The sequence below is a fragment of the Cheilinus undulatus genome, linkage group 16 (genome assembly GCF_018320785.1).
Source record: "Cheilinus undulatus linkage group 16, ASM1832078v1, whole genome shotgun sequence".
NCBI lineage: Eukaryota > Metazoa > Chordata > Actinopteri > Labriformes > Labridae > Cheilinus > Cheilinus undulatus.
The window spans coordinates 17,807,788-17,834,122 of NC_054880.1; the positions used below are offsets into that span (position 1 = coordinate 17,807,788).

Sequence of the window (26,335 nt, forward strand, 5' to 3'; positions counted from 1 at the left end):
CCCTCTGTGTCCCGGGATGGTGACAGTGACGGGGCCGGCTGTAACTGATGCCTCCTTGTGTGTTTTTTTTTTTTCTATCCTGCTTCCCTGACGCAAGCACAGAGTAGATACGATAGTTCCTGAGGTCAGTTCTGGTCAGGATGATGACCTGGATGAACTACACTATCTATGTTCACTTATGAAAATAGACCTCTGAGTGCTAGTTTGGCATACACAGCACTTTACCTAAAAAGGCAAAAGTTAATGGTTTGACTTCAAAGTTCAGTCCCATTTTTAAGTTATATGCAGCTCCTGATTTTATCCCTTGAAACAGAGTTACAAGACCTAGTGGTGGACAACCCTTCAAGCTCCTGATGCATCATCAGTCACCGCAACATTACCAGACTTTTTTATGATGAGGGTGCTTGAAAAATGCCTGTTCATAATCAAAAGTACCATAATGCATTGAAACAACATTAAATTATGATGTTTTATTTGTGTCATGATTTCCAAACCTTACAAATGATTTGCAAGATCCTGCAAGACTTCCCATGACACTTCAATTGAAATGTGCTCCCAGAAAATCTCAACTCTGGCCGTATAGCCGCACCGCTTTACCCTATCCTTCCAGCAAGTATCAGGACTCCACCACAATGAACGCACAAAACACAGGGACAGGATTACATGGTAGGGGCAAGGGGTGTGCTGGCATTAAGCCCACATCCTGCTACTGGTGCATGCTATCTTTTCACTTCTTCTCCTCACATTTCCTTTAGCTGATAATTGTTTTTAAGCCAAATAAGAGATAAATTTCCTAAAATATCTTAAAGTGGGGCTGTGTGAAGTGTGTATATATATATATATATATATATATATATATATATATATATATATACATACATACATATATATATATATATATATATATATATATATATATATATATATATATATATATATATAGAGGGTGAAATACTGCCCCGAGAAGCTGACCAGAGTTTCATATAAAGAACATTATAGGACACAAGCTATCATAAGCTATGTTGCTGCAGCTAGGTGAAGTGGCTAGTGCTGTCACCTAATAGCAAAAAGGCTCCTAGTTCAAATCCCCGTTAGACATGAGCTTTTCTGTCTGGAGTTTGTGTTCTCTCCATATAGACTGGATTCCTCTCAGCATGCTTGTTAGTTTCACTGGTGGCTCTAAATGCCCTGATAATTTAAGTATAGAGTAAATGTCCAGCTTTGTAAGTCAGCCCTGTGATTGGCTGGTGACCCTTCCCAGATGTACCCCATTTCTCCCCCAGTGAAACGATTGGCTTGAGCCTGAGCCCTTGCTCTGGATGAGTGGTGTAGATAATTGAAGAATGTATGCTCTATTTTAGATATTTTTTTTTACAGATTTACCTTTAAATTTGTTGTCACTTCTGTAAACTGCTGACATAGACAGCTGATCTCACACCAAAATGCTACGTGCATTTAGATGCTGTAGAGTTAAAAACAAAGTGTAAAAGAAAAGAGCTCTTTCTAAAGTAAAATGATGAACATATCCTCCAAAATCCCAGTGAAACCCACTGGAAAAAGTCATTTCTTGTTTTAATAACCATTTTTCATTTTTGGTGTCTTGAATTTTACTTGGTATTTCTTTTAAATGCCACCCTGCTTCAATATCTTGTTATTTAAATTCATAATTTGTATTTTTTTTAGGTCTGGTTAAATGAAAAAAGCTGAAAAAACAATCTTTTAATTATCGTTGCAAAAACTAATTATTATTTATGATTGAATATTGCTGCTTTAACAGTTTCAGTGACCAGGTCTCCTAGAAGAGGAAGTACTATAAACTATATTTTTATAGATCCTTTTGAAACATTCATGCGTCTTTTCTAGAAATCGTTGAGGCTGTGAAAGGCCCTGACCTTTTTCGGTTGAATAGGTCCGCTTCAAAGCGTGCTTAAACACGCGGAGAAGAAAAACAGAAAGCTCCACTGTTGTGTTACTCTACTACTTCCCTAGTATGCAATAAAGGGTGCAGCAGAAAGAGAAGAGTTGACCAGTGGACCTCAGAGAGAGACAGAGAGAGAGCCTGCTGAATTGCCGGCACACCACAGAGACCTTGGAGCATGATTATCCTCCTCAGTAAATGTAATCTTCATTCTGGAGGACAGGCAGGGCGGGCCGAGAGGCTGTGAGCTCGGTGACCTACTGTATCTGCTGAGAGGCTGAATATTATTCTTTCCAAAAGAAATGCTTCGCCTCAGGTCCTGCATTAGATTAAGTTGACAGATGGGTAAAAAACCTGGAATCTAGGGGTCTGTGGAGATAACGTGGGCATCTCATGATGGGTGGGGAGCACATGGAGCAGTATTAAAAAAACCTGGAGGTAGTGCTTATGACTGGGGGTGTGAATCCTGAGTGTGCCAGGATCGAGTACAAATCAAAAGTGGAATGCTGATATATTTGAGCAATATCACAGCAGAGGGAGTGAGGTTGTACTGAATATCAGCACTGCTGTGATTCAGGTGGATGAGGCCAGAGAGTAATACCGAAGACAATCACAGCTGTGCTGATCATAAGTGTTGGGGGTGGGGGCGTAACAAAGTCATCTACTGAAGTACTCAGATAACTTTCTCACTGTAAAGTAAAAAAAAAAAAAGCCTTACTTTTGTAATTCAGCCACTTTAAACCCATTTTTTTCCCCTTTTGACACATTTTTTTGTCACTCTTACACCCTTTCTCAATACTTTGCCTGCCAATTTTTGTCACTTTTTAACTAATTTTTACTACTAACAGATGACTGCATCATTTTTGCCACTCTTTACCCATTTTTTGACACTTTTTGCCCTTTGGGCCACTCTTTACCCCCTTGACTAATTCTGCCTTATTTTTTGCCAGTTTTGTCACATTTAGGCAAGTTTTTATACTTTTTGCCCCTTTTTGCCCATTTTTAACCAATCTTGAACCCTTTATAACTCTTGCCTGCCATTTTTTCCTACTTTTAACCCATTTTTGACACTTTTTAACCCCTTTTCTATTTGTCCATCAGGCCACTGCAACAGTTTTGCCATTCTACCCTATTTTTGACCCTTTATGCACCTTGTACAACTCTTTAACCCCTTTTCAATACTTGTCCATTTTTCTCAGGGTTTTTTTTAATCTTAACCCATTTTTAATACTTTTTGCCCCTTTGTGCCCTTATAACCCCATTATGGCTGCTTTATTCCCAATATTTGCCACTTTTTAACATATTTTCACAACTTTATTGGATCTTTTTGGCATCATTCTTGCAATTCTCAACCCATTTTTTTTTTTAAATATTTTTCCACTTTTAACTGATTTTGTCACATTCAACCCATTGTTACTACTTTATCCAGCCAATAATGCACATTTTTTCCACTCTTAGCATTTTTGACACTTTTAGACACAAATCAATTTATTGCACTTTTTGCCACCGTTTCACCCTTTCGTTACTCAGCCAATCTTTATGAAACACTTTTTCCAGTATAAGTCATATTCTGTTACAGCGGCAAAAAACGAGTGGCAGTGCCACTCTTAACCCCTTTGCCTGCCAATTTTTGCTGCTTTTAACTCATTTTTGCAGCTTAACTATCTTTCCCTTAATGATGTCTAAGTTAATTCTACATTATTTTCTGGCATCTTTATGATTGTGCACATCATGGCTTAGCTATGAATCTGACATTACTTTCCAAGTGATTTAGTGTCCATCCACATCCATGCACATGTTTGACAGCTGTTAACATTACAAAAAAGTTAATTCTGTTAAAAGAAGAAGAAAGGGTTTACATTTTAAATATGCTACTACTGCATAAATAAATGAATAAAAATCATTCTGATGCTTTTATAAGTGTCACAGATTCCAGTCAAATATAAAACATGCTTATCACAGATTACAGTGGACCATGATTTTGCTGACCTCCTTGTGGCTCTCCATGAAAAAGAGAACTACATATTCTTTGTGGAAATGCCCCCCGCATTCCTAGCATTTTCTGAAAAACAGGATAAGAACAACAACATGATGAAACAGAAGTTTCAGAGCCCATGTTAGATTGTTTTCATTGAAACAGCTATACCTAACACTGTTTTCAAACTTCAGGTGAGCATCAGTTATTGTGTGGCACGGCAAAGCATCTCATGCTCAGCATCTACAAAATCTAATTCTCCTTTCTGTAAATTTAAGGCTCACTTTGTCAACAGGATGGCATCTAGTGCTTTTATTTTGAATGTTCAACTTCCTGACAACAGAAAAGTGCTCTGACTTTCATCATGATACATGAATAAGACCACCATATGGAGCTCATTGTTACAGTATGTGTCTTCTCTTTCTTAACTTCAATTCATTTCCAGAACTCATAAATCATAATTCATCACAGAGGAGAAGGAATCTGATTGATCCAAAAATGCTTCAGAGGTAGGGAAATGTAGCCAGGTTAGCTCTGTGAGTTTAAACAGCATGATGACGTGAACAACAATAACACTCCCTAATTTAATTAGACCGGACCGCTGCATCGGGTCAGGAGGGGTGCTGACTCTGAGGTCTCCCTGGCTATGCATCATACAAGCACACATTCCTGGTTGAGTTCTTTATCATATGAATGCCAAATATCTGCTGTTTATTCTGGGATGTTGCAATAAAAGATGAAACCATTGCCTTTCTTTTAACTTTTAAAAGTTGCAAAATCAGACGTGATAATTCATCAAATAGTTTCTGGATCTTTATTGTGCCAATGTTGTGGAAAGAAAGAGAGATGTTGCTTTTACTGAAGCAGCAAGTTGTAGGTAAATGTGAAAGGGTTTATTCCTAATTCAAGCTTATCAAATGAGATAGACTTTGGGGTCAAGTACTTAGCTCCAGTTACAGATCAGAATTAGGCAGGGGTGAAGAGGAATCTGGGCAATGTCAACAAAATGGAGCAGAAAAAGTGAGGGATGAAAGGCAGAAGAGACAGGAAAGATAAGTAAGGAAGGGTCAGAAGGAAAGAACACAAGCTGCGATAACAAAAAGTACGAAGGAGATGTGAAGAACGTCAAAAGAGGCTCACCGTGTTGGACAGCTGGGCCTGGGTCAACGGGGTCAAGCTCAGGAAGCGGTCACACATCAAACGTCAACCTAAACTTTACTCAAATATAACCTTCCAAACCCACGTGTTAACCCAACTTCTACTCCTGCTCTCCTATGCTAGACATCACTGTCTTCCCCCTTTTTGCCCTCTTCCATCTGCTCTTTTATCTCCATCTCTTATTCCTGTCACATCTTTCACTTAATCTCTTTCTTTCCCTCAAACTAGTGCTAAATATCTCTATTACTCTCTCTGTTATGATTCCTCATTGGTCTCTCTTTACATTAGATGTGGTTGAGCGGAGAACAAAGTCAAGTCGAGCTTTTCTCTTTGCCTAAACAAACTTTGAAGCCAATCAAACAGCTTATTTTATATTGCCGTGGAAGGGGACAGCAGCAGGTGAATATTTGATATTTCAACAACTCCTCTCTCCCCCTCCTCCTCTCCAGCTCTCTCTACTCGTGATTGATACAGTTCAGCGGCAAAACAAACAAAGCGTGACAAATCCAGATTATTGTCTGTGGGCGAGATAAGGTTATAATGAGAAAGTGCATCGGGGGAAATTGATCCTTTTTCAGGAAGCTGCCTGATTTGCCGGGGATGCCAATAATAACTTCCTGTGTGTCCTGCCTCTAAAGAGGGGGCGGATGAAGTCAAGGGTGGGAGGGAGTTTGAGGGTTCATGCAAACAGGACAGATTTCATTATGATGCAATATCCTGAGATTTTGGTGTCCAATTAGTTTCCGTGTTTATTGAAAAGCTGTCTGATTGTCGTGGTGGATCATACACAGACAGAAAAATGGCGTGTTTACTCAGGGTGACAGCAGCATTGAGTGAACTATCAATACATAATAGATTTGACCTTTTGTTTCTTCAAAAAACATCACATACAAATACGCTGATCAGTATCCACACATGACATTAAGATCTAAAATAGCAAGGAAAAAATAGGTGTCTTGGCATGCTTGGAGAGGCAGCCATGTCTGAGACACTGACAGCCAAGCCACCATCCTACTTGGCTGCACGTTAAATCTACTCGCCGTAGGGGAGAGGAATGGGCCCGCTGACAGGCCGGTTATTAGCCAGGGGAATGTGGGAGGGATTGCAGAAATTAACATGGATTACTCAAGTATGACTGACAGTTTCAGAAGGGCTTTTTGTGACTTACCAAGTGATTTGGGACTTGCCTTAATTCAGCGAGGGACGTTTTAATACCGTGGGCTGTCTCTGCTATCTTGGCTTCGTTGCCTTGGTGAGAAAGCCAACAGGGAGGGAATTTTTCTTTTTTTTTTTTTTAACTACAGCTCCCCCCAACCAACCTCAATGGCACAAGCCTCGTGTTCTGTGATGACGGCATGAATAGACAAGCCAGAACCAGGGGTTCAAGACTGTTGTGGGTCTATTTGTGTTAAAGGAAAGGTTACCCAAACAGTTACCCCATGAACATGGTCTGCCTGGCATGAACTAAAAAGCTGTTTTGATGACATAAAGTCTCTGTGTTATCTGAATCTTTCATGGATAAATAAAAAAATGTAAATTCTGTAGTAATTTTGAACAGCAATCATGTATTTCACATCATCAGTAAGCATAACTTATTACTGGTCAAAAACAGTTTTACTTGGTGGAGAAGGCTCTGCTCAAAAGATGCTTCCTGGGTTAATAAAACAACATGCTTTGACTTTCCAGGGAGTCCAAAGCTTGAAACCCTCATATAGATAGATACACTTATGACAAGGAGGAGGCTGGGGTGGAGGAGGTGAAGCTTTGCCAACAGCAGTGTGGTGCATTAGCATTGATGCAAGTAGGTATTAGTGAGAAGGACGTCATAGTTAAATAGACAGCTCTATTGAGGGAAAGAGCTCTGATTGGATATGAGAGCTGGGAGGCAATCATTGGGATCAGCTGGCTTTAAGGTGGTCATGGCTGGGCGTAGGACCTCCATGTCCTGCATGAACTAATTCTAAGCTTTATAATCTATGTGATGCCTACCAGTGCTAAGTCACTGAATGAAACACTTAAAAAAAAAGTCTTGTTTTCAGCAGACTTAGGAGTCAAGACAGGCAAGGTTAGCTGCTGTTAACTTTTAGCTAGCAGTTGGTAGCAAGATGGCTTGTTCTAGTGTAAGCTTACCAGTGTTAGCTTTTTTGTTATTTTTAACTTAAAGCATAGTTATCACTACAGCTCTCCTTATCTTTCCAAACAGCAATCTTTTGTGAAACAATGTCCGTAAAACTCTGAATGAAAGGATTTTATGTTATTGGAGGAGTTTCTATGATCCTCTTGAGCAAAATCAGAAGTCATGACTGGGACACTGCGCTGCTGTATGCAGGCCCAGAATGGCTAATCTGGAGAACCGGGAGAAATACCCGTGGGCTGGGCCATTTTTGGGTTAGCAGGGCCGGTGTACAGTGGTATTAGAAGGCTGCATTTCCCAAGGGATGGACATGGGCAGAAGAGCTCATTGTTCGAGTTGTTTTTTCACTCTCTATCGCTGCACTTGGTTGGGTGGTAAAATCAAGGTGATAATCAAGAGAGAAAGACGGATAATAACTAGAGCGAATATAGCAAAATATTAGACCAAGAAACAGAAAGCTTTAGAAGCTGGCATAGCCAAGTATGCAAATTTATTTTGTTATTACAAGCTCACAGCTTGATGTAAACACACCAGGTGGAGATGACACAGGTAAGCTAGCAGAGCCAGATGTCCAATACACAACAAAACACTGGGGGAAAACAACAACTACAGGCTGTTATTGTAAAGGACTTGTCAGCGGTACAAAGTTTATCACTGATTTAACCTCTTTGAACTTGTTTATTGCCACAGCCCACTGCTTTGAATTACTGTGATCTAAAAACTGTTAAAACACACCTTTACTTATTTGTTTAAGCCACTGTAACACGAGTCACTGCAGCTCTGCAGCTCATATTGAAGCCCCAGTCAGGCAGATGCAGACACTGTGCAAAGTGAACACTCACTTCATGTTGCTGTTATTACAGACATAAAACTTTGTGAGGAGAGAATTAACCTTATCACCATGCTTCACATTAATCACACGGATACAAACGGGTGACATGTAGCTTGTTACATGGCTGCTCTTTAGTGTTTGAACTCAACATTATGATGACTGGATGACCTGTTTTTAGCCTCCAAATCTGATTCATCTGCGACATACAAAACAGGAACAGCCCTGGTTTTAAACTTCTGAACTGAGTGCAGACAGACAGAGAAATTGGTAGCAAAAGAAATGGTAAAAACAGATAAGATAAAAGAAAGAAACACCAGAGTGTTTAGAAAAAGAAGAAGCAGGAAAGCTTGTACATATTGCATGTTTCCGTTTGGTTCCATCTCCCGGGGACACTGCGGCTGCTTCCTGATGTGGTTTCCATTATTTATCCAGCATCTATTGGACAATATTGGAGCCGACTCTCTGCTCTGCTGCCATATTGGCACAGAGCTACTGAGTGAACAACAACAACGGAAGTGAAAAGGAAGACGCTGGAGTGGTGGAGCACATTTAGTCTGGTCTGAATCTCTGTTTGCACACTGAGACATTCCTGCATTCATCAGGGTCTGGGTCTGTCTTTGGGAGGAAAAAAAAATGCCTGAGCCAATCTGAGAATGCCCCTTCATGATATTTAAGCTGTTGTTTGGTTGTTGACAATCAAATTAAGCTAAATCACACAAAGAATGGGAATTTGCCAAGGCAGCAGGGAACACAGCGTATCAAATGTTATCCATATCCTTCCTGACATGGAAGACACACAATATGGGATGCACACGAGATTACTCACCTGCCAAAACCAAACAATGGCTAATGTATCTCCAGTTCAAATTACATTTACCATAGGGTGTCATCTCTAAGCTGTTTAATGCATTGTGGGACAGAGGGCTTTAATCAGCAGGGCTCAGTGGAGCCGGCGGATTAAATCACTTTTTATCTGTGCTTCCTTTGACTTTCCCAGAGCTCAGGGTTGCTGTGTAAATCATAGCGCGTCCCTGTTGGGCTCACTTCAGTATGCTTTATTGCTGTAGAAACATTTCATAAATTCCATTTATTTTGTGCATTGAGTAAATCCTCCTGCACTGAAAAACAAGGATGGCTCTTTATTCTCTGCTCCAACTAGAAAGTTGATCATTTCTCAGAAAAGGAATTTATTGTGTGTACACAGAAAGTACGTGAATCTGCACTGTTGCATCAAAGATTTATCTCTGTCAATAGGAGAAAAAATTACCACACACCTGTGCAGCTTTGGCATACATCTACTTCATCCACATTCATGTTTCTAGCATGTGAATGACTTTGGAAGTGCATGCGGGTGTATGCACGCTCACAGCCGGCTTACAGCGACCGGGAGAGCGGCTGCCGCATAGCACAGAATAGCTAAACAGCTGTAGTGCTCCATCAGGGCTATCGATCATGTCCCTCTCTCTGAATCACAATCAGACATGGGCAGAGCGGAGCGGCTGGAGCATACCTCGGCGACTGGTTTGTTGGACGAAAAAAGCTACGCACCTCTCATATCAACCAAGGGCTCGACAAACAAACCTGACCTGGATTGCTTATTAGCTGCATTTATATGCCAGGGCTGTTGTACTTGTTCCTGTAGAACTTCAATACAAGTTCCTGGCTAGCAACCTCTTTTTCCAGTGCTGTGGGGTTTTGCCTTTTAAATTTAGGTCTGTGTCTCTACTGTTTAAAACACTTATCAATCGTGTTACAGGTATGGAATAAAGCCTCAAACTTGTGCACAGTACTGTATATTTTAGGCTTGTATGCCTTTTTCAGAGAGGGAAGTGGATAGAATTTGAAAAAAAAAAAAAAAAAAAAAACTGGTGAGAGAGAAAGTTGGGAATGACGGGCAGAAAAAGAGCCATAGGCCAGATCTGACCCCAGGCAACCCACTTTGAGGATAAAAGCCCCTGTACATGGGACCATTAGACTACTGGCACCTCAAAACACTCATTTTACAGCAGAGATAAACCTATTTAAAGCCTTCTTAAAAAAAAACTTTTCTTTACTTCAGGTCTGGCGCCATGAGGGGGGATGTTATGGCTTGGATTTTTACTAATAGAATTTTTGAGATAATTTTCTGGAATGAACACTGAAGTTCAAGTTGTTTGCTTGAAATGTTGGGAAAATTTGCCATAAAATTTGGGGGTATTTTCAAGGAAACTTAAAGGAATTTGTTTTTATATTTTGGGGTATTGGCTTTGAAATTTTCAAGTATTTTCATGGAAAATTCTGGAATATGTTTGGGTATTTTGAAGGGTTAAGCTGGAAGTTTTGGGTGATATGTGCTAAAAGGGCATTTTCATGGGAGTTTGGAAAATTTGTTTATATGTTTGACTGTTCAAACATCTTTTTCATGGAAATTTTCATATTGGAATTTCAGGGGGTCAGATTTGAATTTTAAGGGGGAATTTAATTTTGGGGGTAATTTGGAAAATTTTGAATTTTAAAATATTTTCATGAAAAAGACTGGATATTTGTCAGGAAGTTTGGGGAAATGTCCCCTCATTTTCATGGAATTTTGGTACATTAAGTTTATAAAAAGTTTGATAAGAAATTTTAAAGGGGATTTGCTTTGAGAATTTTCAGGAACTAACTTTTAAGTTATTGGAGTGTTAAGGCTTTATGTTGAAGTTTCACTAAAAATTTTTGTGAATATTTGAACACATTTTGAGGTTCTTTCTGTGGAATATTCTAAAAATATGTTTAAGAATTTTCACAAAAATTTTGGTTATTCCTTTGAAATGTTTGAGAATTTGTGTGTGTTTGGGGAAGGTAAATGTCCCAGAAATTCAGAAATTTTCATGGACGTCTATGTGTGAGCTATCATCAAAATAAAAAAAAGACTCCACTATAGCTCTTTTATTGATTGACATCATTTCTTACTAACTGAAGATCCCCAACAACTGACCAACTGGCCGAAACAACTCCTGTTCAAAGAAAAGGCTGAGGTTTTATACTTATCAGGTCCTACATATCCCATATCAGTGGGAGAAACTAACAAAACATTCTAAACAAAAGTTCAGGTCTCAGATGGATATATCCCACTGTCTAAAATATCTGACACTACAAATATATTGGTGCTTATACACACATCATTGAGGGTACTGAAGCCCATTCTCTGAGCCCAAACAAAGACGGTCCAGGAGGATGCTTACCTAGACATTTTTTGCTTCTCAGGCAGTTGTACACATGTTTTTACACAATATTGAACAGAAATTAAGATCAAAATGTCATCAAATCTATACATTATTTGGGGAAAAAATCCTTCAGTGCTTACATCAATTTTTTCTTCATCTGGCTCTGCTGAAAATATCATTGTAAAATCATGATACACTATGTTGAAGTTTGATAATTTCCACTTCTTCCTCTGACAAATGTTTGATGTTTTAATTTACATGGCATATGTAGGGTAGGAATTTAGTGTAGAAGTTAAGAATTGGAATAATGCAAACAAAGAATGTGAACAGCTATTGGATTACAGATACTAATTTATTCACAAAAATGCTGAATATTGCATTTTAAGAAACTTTTTAAATAACTTTTTATACTGCAGTGAGTGCATAAGTTATTATGGTAAAAAAGATCTGATTTTTTTTTAGTAAGTTTGGTTTCAAAAATTTAATTTCAGTGTTGCAAGGCCCAACTGTTGTTACTTATCATTTGCATTTATCTATCTTAAAAGTCATAAATAACAACTTTAAACCAATCTAAAAGATTTGGAGCTTCCTAAGAAAACATTCAGGGCTTAAGCCCCGCCTATGACAGTTCCTCTGGAGAGTGCTAAGTGACATTGGAAAGCCCTATCAATAGGATGAAAAAAGAAGCAGAAATAGGTAGAGTAGGAAGGTTACCCACTTGGCCCATCACTTTTTTCCCATGTCCCCTCAGTCAATTTATCCTTGTGCTGGGCCTGCTGTACTTAATGTATAATTTCTCTATTTGTGAATACCATAATGGGGGGTAAATTAGAAAAAAAACAAACCTCAGACAGGTAGCATGTTGCAACTATTTCCCCAGCTCCATCTTGTTTCCTGCCACTGAAGTGATCAAAAGTTAGGTGTAGATACCATTTCCACCAAGGTGACATTCATCATTGAGCAAACTAATGGCTGACATCAGTGAAAATTCACCCATGTTTGATACAGTCAATGAATTTGCCTCTAAGCAACATTCACATAAATAAAACGTGTCTTAACCATATTTTACATCTAAACAACACATGTTGTCACTACACAGCAGACATGCTTTCATTAAAAACTTAACTATAAGAATAGGGAAGCTGTTTAAGTATCATTAGCCACCATCTGTAAGCGTACCCCACCACACAAACACACACTGTACAACAACTCAACATCTCATGTAATCACAAGGACGCTGGCTGTTATTACATTAAATTTGAACTGGAAGTGTATGGAAGCTGTCTACGGCACCATTAACCGCCATCTGTTAGCATCCCCACAATCCGCCTCTCTGTTTTGTTGCTTCATGTGCAACTTCCTACCAATATGGCCGCCTCCTCTCCGTTTATTACCCCACAGTCAGTTGAATTTAACAGATGACCCCACACCTGACACCCACATATTTACTTCCTGGCATAGGACGGCAGGGTTACAACTCAATATCCGCTCCTGTTGCCACCGGACACACCTGAGAGGAGGAGGGCAACTATAACAAGACTGACCCCCATCAAACAAACTCACAAAAACACACAGGCTGAACACATCCACATCTCTTGACACAGAGTGATTGAATGGCTTAGCTGGAAATGTAGAGGCCTGTCAGATTGAGAGGATTGGTGAGTGAGCTTGGTGCATTAAGAAATGTGCATGCATATGTTGCAGTGGATGGGTTTAGACGTGCGTGTGCAGCCACAGCTCTTTTTTTGCATATTTGTGTGTTTGTGGGCTTAGTTTCTTCCCTAAACGGTGGGAAAAAGCCTTTCATTAGCATTATATGGATGTTGACATTCCATTCAGGTCAAAGTTAGCAGTGCGTGACTGTATTTGTGCTTATGCGGTGTTGTGCGTGTGTGTCAAAGCACGCACGGAGTGGTAGTCATTGCTGTCACACAAGCATACCCATGCATGTGCACAGACACGCATGCCCCTGCTTTGCTGTGTGGTAAGGGGGCCCCCAGGGGGGTGCCGCTGAGCTGTCAAAGCAGGATGGATGAAGAAGCTGCCCTGCATAACAAAAGGCTCTGGGGAAATACCACCAACATGACACTCACACACACTTTCACACACACTCTATCAGCTCACAAATTCATGTATCTGTTTCCACTTCATACATTTAAAAATGCACATGTGAATCAGAACACAGACAACTCATGATAGAGGGACACTTTCACAAATACACACATCTACACAGGACTATTGGCAGCCTGTGTGAGAAACAGACGTGGCCCTTGGGTCCTCCTCACTGGAACATCTGAGTTTGATAACAGAGGAATGTCCAGAGATCTCCATTTAGCAGACAGGAAGAAAACATGGGCAGTGTCAGAAAGTGAAAAAAGCACACTTCCTAATCCCTCACCCTGTTATGATTCAACACTTCAGAGGAATATCAAAGAGATGGCCGAGTGAGCTTGAATTCATCAGTATTCATGGATGTAACATCTGAGACAAAGCACCAATAGATGTAGACCTGAACAGTGTCTCTGTTTGAGTTGAACTTCATATAAGGTTTGTTGACACATATCCTACCAGTTAAACTGATGCTGAAACCAGCAATACAACTTTTGGTGTCAGATGATCATGCATGAAACCCTGAAACTTGTGAGCACAGACTCGATGCAAAGATTTTATTATATTTTGCATTAACTCTGTAGGTGTACATCCAAATAAAGTGACCGAAATAGTCTAGATAAAATGCTGGTTTGTCTAAAGTCCAGCTCAGACTACACACATTCAGACAGATTTTGGCCTGAATGCATTGTCACAGCTTAGCGTCAAACTTTGGGCCCAATTATTCACGTCAAGAACGACAAACACTCTTGAAGTATGACATAATTAACGACGCATCCAAGACACCTCACCACTCGACAAGACTAGCATGCCAGAAATTTTCTTACATCGCTGTCTAATTTTGACACCCTGACCTGACCTACCAATAGGAGAGCATTTTCTCCTTATTGAACTAATGTGTACTAATGTATGAATTAATGCCAGTACATATTGTTCTCCATAATTCTTATCCATCATCCATTTTCTTGTTTGTTGTTTTCTTGTTTTACAAGCAAAAGACCGGTACAAACACACAGAGGGCTTCTGTTGTAGCGTGATTTACACTTTTTGACACAGCCCTGATGACCTGTGAACTCACACACAGTCACGTACGCCAGCATAGGATGAGTAGTCAAGGTGCGGTCGTGAATGACCAAAAAATCGTGAAGTCTGAGCTGGCCTTTAGAAAACACCAGAATAACCACAAAATTAGAGTTTTTTAGGTTTATGAAACATTGATACTTGATGATTTTGCATTGTTTAATAGATGCAATGCTTACAATGATCATGTAAATCATTGATAGGGTCAAAAAAAATCAATGCTAACATGTTTTACAGTAACTATAGTTGTATAGTTGAGGTAATAGTGTGTGGTTGTCAGTTTCACCTTGCACACCTAGACCTGCCACAAGGAACCTCAGTGTGCCTCGCCACACCATTTGAGAGCTACTGGTGTAAGGGTCCTTCGTGCTGTGATTTTCTCAATGAAAACATTTAAAATTGATGTTAATGTTGGACAACAATGCATCACATTTTTTCATGTGGGTCCTGGAGGAGCAATTCTTAAATACAAGAAAAAGGGCCCCAAGGAAAAGGTTTGGAACCACTGCCTAATGCAACTTTATCTGACCCCTAACAAACTGAGCATATATCATAGTTCAGACAAGCCACAGAGTCAAGGCTACCATAATTGAGATAATCTGATCTCATGCAAGCCCTCATCAGCTGATGGCTTGCTGATTTGCATTTAGTGAGCCATCAGCTAATCATACTCAGGCTGCCTTGTTTAAACTGCTTTAGCCTGGCTATGCTCTGCAAGTTGCTCTTGCAACCTTCCTCCACCCCAGCTCCTCCCTCATTCTACTTCTGATTTAATGTCATTCTGTTGTCATTGATGCCTGCTCTGCTCTGGGTTTTTGCTGCTCCTCTATTTGCCTCAGGCTTTCCTTATCAGCATAGGAAGAGCAGGAATATGTGCTGTTCCAGTTTCATACTTTTCACGTAGAGTTGAGGAAGTCAAACATAAGTAACAGCATAAGTGCTAACCAATACTGAAGGGCTGTTTTTTGAGGTAGTGTGATCATAGGAGTCTTATAAGCAAGGGATGAACAAATGGTCATGACATGACTGTTGGTGTTTGACCGCTTAACTTTAATTAGCTCATCCTTAATTTTGATTGAACATTTGTACAAAGTTTTAAGAAAATCCCTCAAAGCAGTCTTGAGATATCTCGTTCACAAGACTGACCCGGATGGACTGTCAGACATTATGAAAACATGCCCACAACCTCAGCGAACAACATTGTATCAGAAATGTTTTAGACTTGTAAAATAATTCAGATATCATAATAAACAGAGGAATTTATTATTGCATGTGTACAAATTAAGTTGGATTTTAAATGGTAACAGCTAAAGAAACAACAAAAGCATTTGTGGCAGCCAGTTGTGTACACACAGGCAAACATCAACAGAAACAGAGATTTCATGGTCCCTTAAGCATGGACCATAGTGGCACCAGACCAGAGCAGACCTTGTAAACTAAACCATTCTTAATTCAACTGAAGGATTTCCTCAATCAGCGCCGTAAATCTCCATGCTTGGCACAAGCCTGAACAATCCATTAACAATAATACAGCCTGAGCAGCCTGGAGATAGACCCTCAAAGGGGAAGGTCAGCCTGATATTACAGCTTTAAAGGTTTCCTATTACGGCTCAACTTCAATATAACCACTCACCTTGCCTTTAATGGCTGCTGGCTATGCAGTGGCTGAGCATATATGGAGATTCTAGACCCAGAAACCTACATAGTCCAGTGCGATTTATGAGTCTGTTTCTGTGGAGGTGTGAGTATTGTTAATAAAATCGCCACAGGGGTGAAGGAGATCTCTGTGGTGTCACCCTGTCTGGCCCTGCACATCCTGCTGGGATGCACGAGAGGCTCCCAGCGCTGCAGCACCTGGCCCCAGAAGTGCTTAGGCAGCATGTTTTTTTCTTCATCCTTGCCTTTTTCCTCTGACTCTTTCTTTTATATCTCTACTCTCCTTCCTTTTTCTGCAGCCACCTTTTGCCACCTTTACTCCCTTTAGAGACTTGGTCAGCTTCCAGAAATTCCAAAGCTTTGTCTCCTTTTGTTCCAAACTTTGGGGGACTTTCGAACGCGGAGTAAAAGACAAATTTCTGCGCTAACACACTATGTGGTACAATCTTGTCTGTGCATCTGTCTCCATTATGTGACACTCTTTCTTTTCAACCTTTTTTCCCTGCTGGTTCTCTCCTTGTTCCACTGTCTGGGGTGACTGCAGGAAAGAGATAGGAGGCAGAAAGGACGCGGCAACAGAGAGCAGGAGCAGCAGAGGAAAAGAGGGGAGAGTGCAAGCTCTTAAGTAGATTGCAAAGAACAGCACAGAGGCATGAGTGTGAATATTAAGAGGGTTTTCTCCTGCCCGAGAAGTTCCAGCCTGCAGCAGCAGCACCGCTGAGGAGGGAGAGGGTGACAGAGAAAAGAGAGGAAGAGACCTATAGAACGGTCAGACGTACAGCCACAACGGCAAGATTCAGGTGTCAGAAACAACGGTGTACACAATCTATCAAGCTGTCCGGGAGATCTGAGATGAAAAATTACCATAATTGGATTAGAAAGGAAGTTTCTCATTTCAAAGGTGATGATTTTCCTGAAAAGAAGGGGTGATGCGAGTGTAAAGTAAAGTAAAAAAAAAGGGGGGACTCACCTGGAATGCCTGGCGGGGTTTTCAGGTATTTTCCGTTGAAATGCTGTATCACTACTTCACATTTCTCTGTGGACTCCATCCTGCAACAAAAGAGAGATTAAAATTAAAAAATAGCCACTTTCCATTCGGGGCGAAGGTTGAAAACGGCCTCTCTATAATCATAAAACATAAAAGGACTCAACTTTTTCCTCCTAAACATCTCCATACTGTGCATTCATTATTTCTAATCCAATAAACACATCTTGCTTCCTATGTGCTCTAAAACCCTTCAAACATGTGACCAAAGGTTAATCACTGCCTTCATTTACAACAAAAACAGTCCAAAAGTTGTCACCCACAGACTAAAAAAAAAGTCTAATAAGACTATCCAGAGTGTGTCTGTCTCTTTGCAGGCAGCAGTTATTGTCTGCATGAGTCACAAGTTCATAATGAAATTCAGAGCTTGAAGCAAAAGCGCTTTTCTGCAGCATTTCTCCCTGTCTAATAGAAAAGACAAAGCATGAGGCGAAAGACCTGGTGAAAGAATGCAGGGATTTATTAGAAGAAGTGCATGAAAGGGGGGAAGAAGGTATGAGAAGGTAGATGCTAATGGGTATGATTTCTAAAAGAGAGAAAGAGAGAGAGAGGACAGGAAGCCGACTGACTCATCTCCTCTTTTTCAGCGTCTTGATCAAACGTCTGTGGGCCGAGCAGCTGACCAGCAGGAGGGCTCTGATCTTTCTCATCATTAGTACACAGACACTAATACCCATTCATGCAGCACATCTAAACATGGAAAAAGCTGTATCAAACACATGAAAACACAGATGGAATGTATCTAGGTATACACACAAATTCTTAGCCCAGAGCCATGTTGTTAGAGGAAATAATCGCATCCTCCAGCTGAGTTTGGATCCTTTTCTTTCACTATCACAGTCACACGTCCTTCCTTTTGACTCGTTGCACACAATTTACAAGCCTTGAATTTAAAAGTCAAACTGTTAGCCATGCTGATGATCCTCATTAAGAACACGAGCAACAACTTGTGCCAATTTAATTGCAACACCCCAGTTTCTTTACCTCATTTGACTAGTAACCCTAAAGTAACACTATGTCCTTACAGCTTGAGTGTCAGATATTACTTAACATTGCCCATACTGAATCTCTATAGCCAGCAACCTTGTACGCTCTGCACATCTTGCAACTACACTATCAATGCAAATGGACTTACATGTATCAGAAAAAATACATGTAAATTCATGCCAGCTTCCAGCCAAACTAAACCACGCCTGTAGCTACAGCCTCTTTATACTGAAGTGACACTAACTGGTCAGGTCTATTCTCGGATTTGCCTGCTGATGACATACATGGAATCTGGCCAGTTCATCTGCTTTGCAAGGTCACTATGAGTCAAGATATCATTCATTATTCTATGTTTACTATCTCAGTGGTCCTCTCAATTTTGTTATTTTGTTCAAAAGCATGCAAACAGAACTTTGTCAAAATGTTTGATTAACTATAGAAGTAACACAACAGCTAAACTACAAAACATGAGATTGACAGGAAGCCATTATATTTTTTCATTGTCACTAATTGTGGTGCGTCCAGTCTAGGATGTATCTCGACTCTCAACCAGTGACAGCTGAGACCGGCTCCAAGGTGAGGTTCAAGGTCAAGGCCAACTAATTCATAGAGTGCTTTCGGGGTTTGTACCAAAGTTTTGTACGGGACAATTTAAACAAAGTATATTTAAAATCACCAAATAGAACATCATGACTTGCGAGTGCGTTTAAGACATAGACAAAGACAAATTAATAGAAACATGCCCATAAGTGTGCAAGTACATATGGCCATACCACGTACACACCAATTTACAGTGTCATAGTTCAAAGGGACAATAGCTATCTCAGACAGAAAAACACACATACACATGCACACACACACAAAGTGGATCGATCATAAAACAAGGAGGAAACAAGGACACAAAGCCAGGGGGAATTAACGATCAGAAAAGACAAGAGAATAAAAGTGAGTCTTTAAGTATTTTTTGAAGCAGTCCACAGAATCAGCTGAATGTATATGTGATGGTAGGTTGTTCCAGAGTGTTGGAGCGGCTACTGAGAAAGCCCTGTCATCAAGATGTTTACAGTGTGATCAGGGGTGTAGCTAAAGGTTTCGGGCCCCCAGGAAGAATATTACACAGGGCCCCCCTAAACTGGCTAACAAGGCAACAAATGTAGTGTAATTTTTACAAATAATTATGCATTTTGATGTATTTTTTAAACATAATTTCCTCATTTATGAGAAAAATTTTTACTATGGTTATGTCAAATTAACTTGCGTTATTATGCAGCGCTGGACTGCTCCATTTGGACATTTTTAAGAGAGGAGCAGAGGCCCCCAATTAATTTATTTTACTCTGTTTGATACAAATTTCAGTCTGTTGCCTGATTCATTTAGTCGCTTTTGATTTGATAATGACACTAATTACTAAAATAAATAAATAAATAAATTAAAAACACTTTTCACTGCAGGCTTCTCAAAGGCCCCTCCCTACTGGGGGCCCGGGTAATCAGAACCCTTTTCCCCTGTGCTACGCCCATGGGTGTGATTGTGGGATGGTTAAGAGTCCTTGATAATGATCTGAGGGGTCTAGCTGTACTGTAGGGTGTTAAGAGTTCTTTGATAGCTCAGAGTGAGGTCATGAAGGGCTTTAAACACAAACTGAATCTCATTCAAAACTTAGTAAAATTCATAATCTGTTAAACCTCTGTACATTTCGCCACACTACCCAGAAGGTGTTGTGTTATTTTCATTCGAAATCTAAACCTTTGCACTCAGCGAACCATCAATCAGGGTAGAGCAATAAAGATTTCTCCTTTGGGCACCATGAATATCTAAATTAAACTGGCAATTAATACTGCAATTATCAAGATGTTTTGGTAATAGCCAAGGGCCTCAACCTGCTGATGGCCCTCAATGAAAAGTCAAAGTCAAATGCAGCCTGCCTCAATCCACACTTGGTGCATTTTTTAGTATGCAGATTTTGGTGTATATACAAAGAAGCATGTTAAAGTAAAAGAGGTTTTAAATACAGGCATGTGTTATTGCTGTGTCTGTGCTTATGGTGATTCTATTTTGCACTGCTTTCCACATTTTCATACTTTATTCTCTCATATCCTCCTGTCAGCATCTCACTTCTCTGTCCTTCCTCTCTCATCCTTCTCCCATCTCCACCTTCATCCTTCTTTTTTCCCCCCCATAGCTTCTTTATCGCTCTCTCCGTCCCATCCATCTTACTCCCGGCCCGTCTGCGCCTCTTCTTTTTGACGTCTCTCTCATTCCTCCCCGTCTTTCAACCTTGGTTATTTCCTCCATCTTTCACCGTTACCCTCGCTCTCTCCTGCCCCATCTCTCACTTTCCGTGCCCTCCTTTTTCTTTTTGTTTCTCTGTTACGCCCTGTCCACGTCCACATCTTTCTCCCTTTTTCCTCTGCCTACTTCTCTTTTTAGAATATGTAATCTTTCACACTTCCTGGCATCATCCATCTCTCACTGACCCTGAATGCACCCCTTTCCCCCCCATCTCTCTTTCTTTTCTCTCTGTCCCTGCTGAGTTTGGAGAAGACTATTAACCAGCCAGTGTGACCGAGTTGATCACGAATCATGACAAGTGGCCTTTAACACATCGATAGCACTCAGCAACTGGAAATGAGATGAGTAAAAACACTGTCACTGACACTGGTGATTCAAAAAAACAAGTCTATGACACCTATGGCCTGGAAAGTTTTAGAGATTATTACTGTGTGATGTTAACTTCAGAAAACAGACATCAGACTTTTAAGTGTTATATGTAATATACAGAATTTGGTTAAAAGTGGTTTTATATCATGAGTTTTGATCCAATATGAGGCAGCTGTCAGCTAGTGGCTGATATTGATCAATGTGCAATAATATAACAGCTTTTATCAGAACATTCTTCAAGTCTTATACAATATATTTCTCCTTGAATGTCAACACTTTAGAAATCCTTGCATGCTAGTGACAGTCTTTCTTTCATTTAATGGAAAAATATGTAGAATTTTTCACAACAAATTTCCTACAACAGATAGGCCAGAAAAATCTACAACTTTTATATATTTAACAATCCATGTCTTGTCTCAGTGAGCATAAAACATCATCCATGTTTTGTGCTCATTACTAGTGAAAAGGTGTACCTTTCTTCCTGGGAACATATCCTAGGCCTAAAATGTAGAAACGAAAACTCTTCCAGTGTACTTTCAAAATAAAAGCTTGATCTTTTCAATGCCCACTTTGAGCTACCTGCATTTTTACACAATACTTTTATCCTGAAGACGATTCCAGGACAGTTATTTAGTAACTTTGGTCACTTGCAGCACTGCTGAGCTCTGTCTTGGAGTCACTGCTAGACTTTCTCAGTGCATAATAATAATTTTAATGCCTCATATTTATAAGAATTCAGTACATAAAGTTATGTAAGCCTATTCATTTGAGCTCTCCCTTTCATTCTTTGCTATCCTCCCAGTCTCTTTTCAGCACACAGCAAAATCAACAATGTTAATTCAACTCCCATAGTGTTAAATTTAACACTTTCTCTAAGTTTATATAATCCTTAAAATAAAACTTTGGAAAGTGTAGAGAACAGAGAGATTCTGCCCTTTGAGGAACTTAGAAGAAGACATAACTTGAATACAAATAGTTTTTACAGTATTCCCAGTTAAAGTAAGCTGGTTCCAAATTTCCCAAAGAATATTGTGATTATAGTTATGACATTGACAAAAAAAAATCAGATTTTTATCATCAAACAGAGGAGCAGTCTCAGGTTTATATAAGTTGCTGCTTCATTTCTCCCCAAACCCGAACTCAAAGACAGAGTCACAATGGGAACTTGATTTAGGGGTCAAATTTACTTCTGCAGAGTGGGAAAACATTTGGCATGACATTAAAACAACCTCAAAATCAGTCAGAGGTAGACTAATACAGCTGAAAATTCCTCATAGAGCTTATATTACTCTCTCTAGACTTAAAAGAATAGACCCAAGTGCTTCAAATCTTTGTTGGCATGAATGTGGACAAGTGGGAAATTTGATTCATATGTTATGGCTCTGCCCTGCAGTCACGTTATTTTGGACAGAAGTCTGTAAAATAATTTCAGTGATCATTAATGTAAATATTGCTCCACTTCCATCTGTGTGTCTGTTGGGTCACAGGGCTGTACAATTAAAAACAAAACAAGAAAGTAAGACAGTTGGTTTAGCCTTCTTGGCTGCCAAAAGAATGATTTTTTCAAACTGGAAAATTCACAAACCAAAATGTTTCTCTATAGAAACATGGGTATTTGAGTTTTTTAATCTTCTATGTATGGAGCGAATAACAGAGACACTAAATGACACTAAGTTTAGGTCTGAAACATTTGGAAGCAGGTGTGGGGGCACATATCATCGTTGCCAATATTGATTTGATTTAATTTGACTGACTGTTAAATCTGGTCAATATGAGAAATGATGTTTTGTTCTTGTCTTGTTTTTGAAACTGGATCTACCCCTGTAGAAGACAATTTGAACCCTTTGACATGATTGAATATTTATTTAAGTATGAGCATGCACTGATCTCCCTTATATGTGGTGTTGTTGTGAATATGTTAACGCTGTCTGTTTGTATTTGTCAAGGTCTGGACTTGTGTGTATTGTTGTCATATAAAAAAATTAAAAGTATGAATTAAAAAAAATAAATTAAAAAAATAAAAATAAAAAAGAAAGTGTAAATATTTTAACACTCTTGTGTTGTTAGTTTTTAACACTCAAACTGCTATTTTTTTTAACACATTTAAGTGTACTTTCAACACAATATTGCGTTTTTTTTCCTTTCACTTAGAGTGTTAATTTGTGGTGTTTACTACTTTAATTGTTTGCACAAATCTATGTGCTTTTCAGGCTTAATAAAAAACTTCCACCTCATATCGAATTACTGATGGAGTCACGTGTTTTATGAAAGTCATGGTGCAAAGAGAAAGGCTCAAACTAGAATATGCACATTACAAGCCAGCGCTCCATAAAGTCCATCCCCCGCTACAACCAGGAAGTGACCAACGCAGTGGACCACTACACTCGTGGTGCAGAAGTGTTTAACATCAAAAACAATAATCTACCAGAAACAAAGCAAAGGATCCCAGGAGTGATCACTGTATAACACACAATATCTTAACACATCCAAACACATCTAAACACATAAAAATACATCTAAACACTCTGCCTTGGAGCATGATGGGAAACTCCACCCCCAAGATTGGAAATGGCAATGGGCAGGTCTTAGATCAATTAACTCTCTACAGAGTTGTATTAACACTGAACAAATCAACACTGTCAAATAACCAAAACACTGAGGGCCATTAAACTCAGAATGGAGTTAAATTTACACTTAGAGAGTTAAAATCAACACTGAAATTTTTTAATACCAAAAATTCAACAATCCAGCTTTTGCTGTGCAGTAGTTCTGTCACCTGTACTTGAGCACATGTTCTTAGTGTAAATAAGTTTGTTTTCTAAAATCCAACAACTTAAATTTACCTTTGACCAGAAAAAGCAAACAGCCTAAAAAAATCAAGAGTTTTATGTTTATTTTATGGACCTTTCCTGGCAAAAAACCCACAAATTTCATAAATAAAAATTAACAGATGATAAGATTCAGCAATCAGAAACCAGGACACTAGCATCTCTAATGAATACAGGGATATGAATAACTAGGTGCGCATGTAAACACAGTATCCCGGATATGATCAAAACCGGGATTGACATCAAACAACATAAGCAGCAGTAGGACCTGCTTCACATCACATGATGGAATTTAAAAATTATATCATATTCAGATCAAGTGAATCACTTGTTCACTTATTTACATAAAAGAAATAAAATACTGGGAACAAATGCACAGTTTCTGTTTCTCTCCAGCTTGTCAGCACATAGCTGTGTACTTTATACTTAAACCATTGTCCAAACAAGTTTCAGGAATGACACAAATATGACCTAAGTGAATTTTTTCAGGACAGTTGTACTCACATTTGTCTATGTGCTTTCCTAGGCATTTCCTTTTTAAAGATTTTTGGCGGGGCTTTGTTGCCTTTATTTTGATAAGAAAGCTAAAGAGAGAGGGGAAATATGGGGGGAGAGAAAGGGAAAGTTATGCCCCAAATATTTACAGAGACGAGGAATTCCTCCCATGACCAGTGTTTCGAGGACTTTAGCTGCTGTATATGTCAGGACGAGGGGAGTTAGGATACAATTGCGGATAAGGCAGGGGGTGGGGTTCTTTAAGTTATCCTAAAAGGATAACCACTAAGATCGTAGGCGATCAATAGGAAGCGGGGAAAGAAAACAAAAGCTATATGCTGGTAAGAAATAACCTAAAAGCTCCCGTTCAAAGTGCAAACAAGAAACTAAACCACTGCTGCCAAGCAGCTGACAACAAACTGAAACAACTTGGGAGATTGAGTAAACTCAAATGACATGCAAAGGCAACTAGATCAGCTTAAACAAGGAAACCAAAAATGGCTGAGTAAAAACCCTCAGCACTGATACTCAATGAACTTTCAGTGACCAGTAAACTAAGTCTTCCTTTAGAAAGGTTTATAAATGCTTGTGAAAACTCTTTCATGCAAAACACACACGAGAAAACCCAGGGAGATGCTCTCAGAATCTCTGAAGGTGAGACAATGAGTCAGCAAGGAGAGCTGGAGCTCAGGAGCATATATAAGCTTCCCACACCTGGTCATCATCAAGGCTAATCAGCCACACACCTGACTCTGCAGGTGAGTTGAATGATTGCATCACCTGCCTCAATGAGCTGCAGGAGTGAGTATCCTCACAGAACCCCCCCTTTAAGGAACGGCCCCTGACGTTCCAGCCCCGCCGCCTGAGCAACGGCGACGGAATTCCTGGATAAGCCCTGGGTCCAGGATGTTCCTAGCTGGGACCCAGGCACGTTCCTCAGGGCCGTAGCCCTCCCAGTCAACCAGGTATTGCATTCCGCGTCCGACTCTTCGACTTTTTAAAATACGTCGAACGGTATAGGCTGGTTGACCTCCAACCATACGGGGTGGGGGTGGAGGCCTCATTGCTGGCACAAGAGGACTTGAGCAAACTGGTTTCAGACGGGAAACATGGAAGGTGGGGTGAATCCTCATAGACCGAGGAAGCAGGAGGCGAAATGTGACTGGGTTAATCCTCCGAATGATCTGAAAGGGCCCGATAAAGCGTGGTGCCAACTTGCGTGACTCTACACGCAGGGGAAGGTCTCTGGTAGAAAGCCACACCCTCTGACCGACCTTATAGCGTGGGGCCAGGCGTCGATGCTGATCAGCATAGTGTTTCTGCCGTGCTACAGAGCGCAGAAGGGACGTGCGAACACGTCTCCAAGTGGCCCGACACCTCTGAATGAACTGTGTCGCAGAGGGTACCCCCACATCCTTTTCCTGGTCTGGGAACAATGGCGGTTTATACCCAAACTGGCACTCAAAGGGAGATAGACCAGTTGATGCATTCTGCAAGGTGTTGTATGCATACTCTGCCCAGATAAGTTGATCACACCAAGTGGTTGGGTTTGATGAAACCAAACAACGGAGCGTTCTTTCCAGCGACTGGTTTGTGCGTTCAGTCTGGCCATTAGTCTCAGGGTGAAACCCCGAGGACAGACTAGTGGACGCCCCAAGGAGAGAACAGAATGCTTTCCAAAACGGGAAGCAAATTGTGGACCCGGTCCGATACAACATCTAGGGGAGGCCATGGTGGCAAAAGACATACTGGACCACAAGCCGAGCAGTCTCTATGGCAGAGGAAGCTTGGTAAGGGAATGAAGTGGGCTGCCTTCGAGAATCTATCTACTACCACCATAATGACAGTAAATCCCTTTGATGGTGGTAGTCCAGTTATAAAATCCAGGGCCACATGGGACCAAGGACGATGTGGGACAGGCAGCGGCTGGAGAAGCCCCGCAGGGGGTTGTTGGGCTGTCTTATTTTGGGCACACACCGTGCAAGCTGCCACAAATTCACGTACATCCTTTTCCATCTGGGGCCACCAAAATCGCCTTTTGAGGAAATTAAGAGTTCGCCGGACACCAGGGTGATTAGTAAGTCGAGACGAATGGCCCCACTGGAGCACCTGGGATCGTACAGTGGTGGGCACATACTGACAGCCTGCAGGCCCTCCTCCTTGACCTGGCTCCTGCTGCTGAGCCCCCTGCACCACAGCATCAATCTCCCATGTTAGGGGTGCAAGGATGCGGGTCAGGGGTATAATAGGCTCACTGGGGCTGTTACTGTCT

General features: G+C 40.3%; 1 protein-coding gene across 5 annotated transcripts in view; it reads right to left on the reverse strand.

The window, feature by feature from the left end:
- Positions 1 to 26,335, reverse strand: part of rbms3 (RNA binding motif, single stranded interacting protein) — a 468,933-nt gene that overhangs the window by 96,274 nt on the left and 346,324 nt on the right. For all 5 annotated transcript variants that reach the window (XM_041809940.1, XM_041809941.1, XM_041809943.1 and 2 more), the window contains one exon: positions 17,018 to 17,097. In XM_041809940.1, the coding sequence (XP_041665874.1) occupies positions 17,018 to 17,097 (80 nt within the window). The remainder of the gene's footprint in view (positions 1 to 17,017; positions 17,098 to 26,335) is intronic.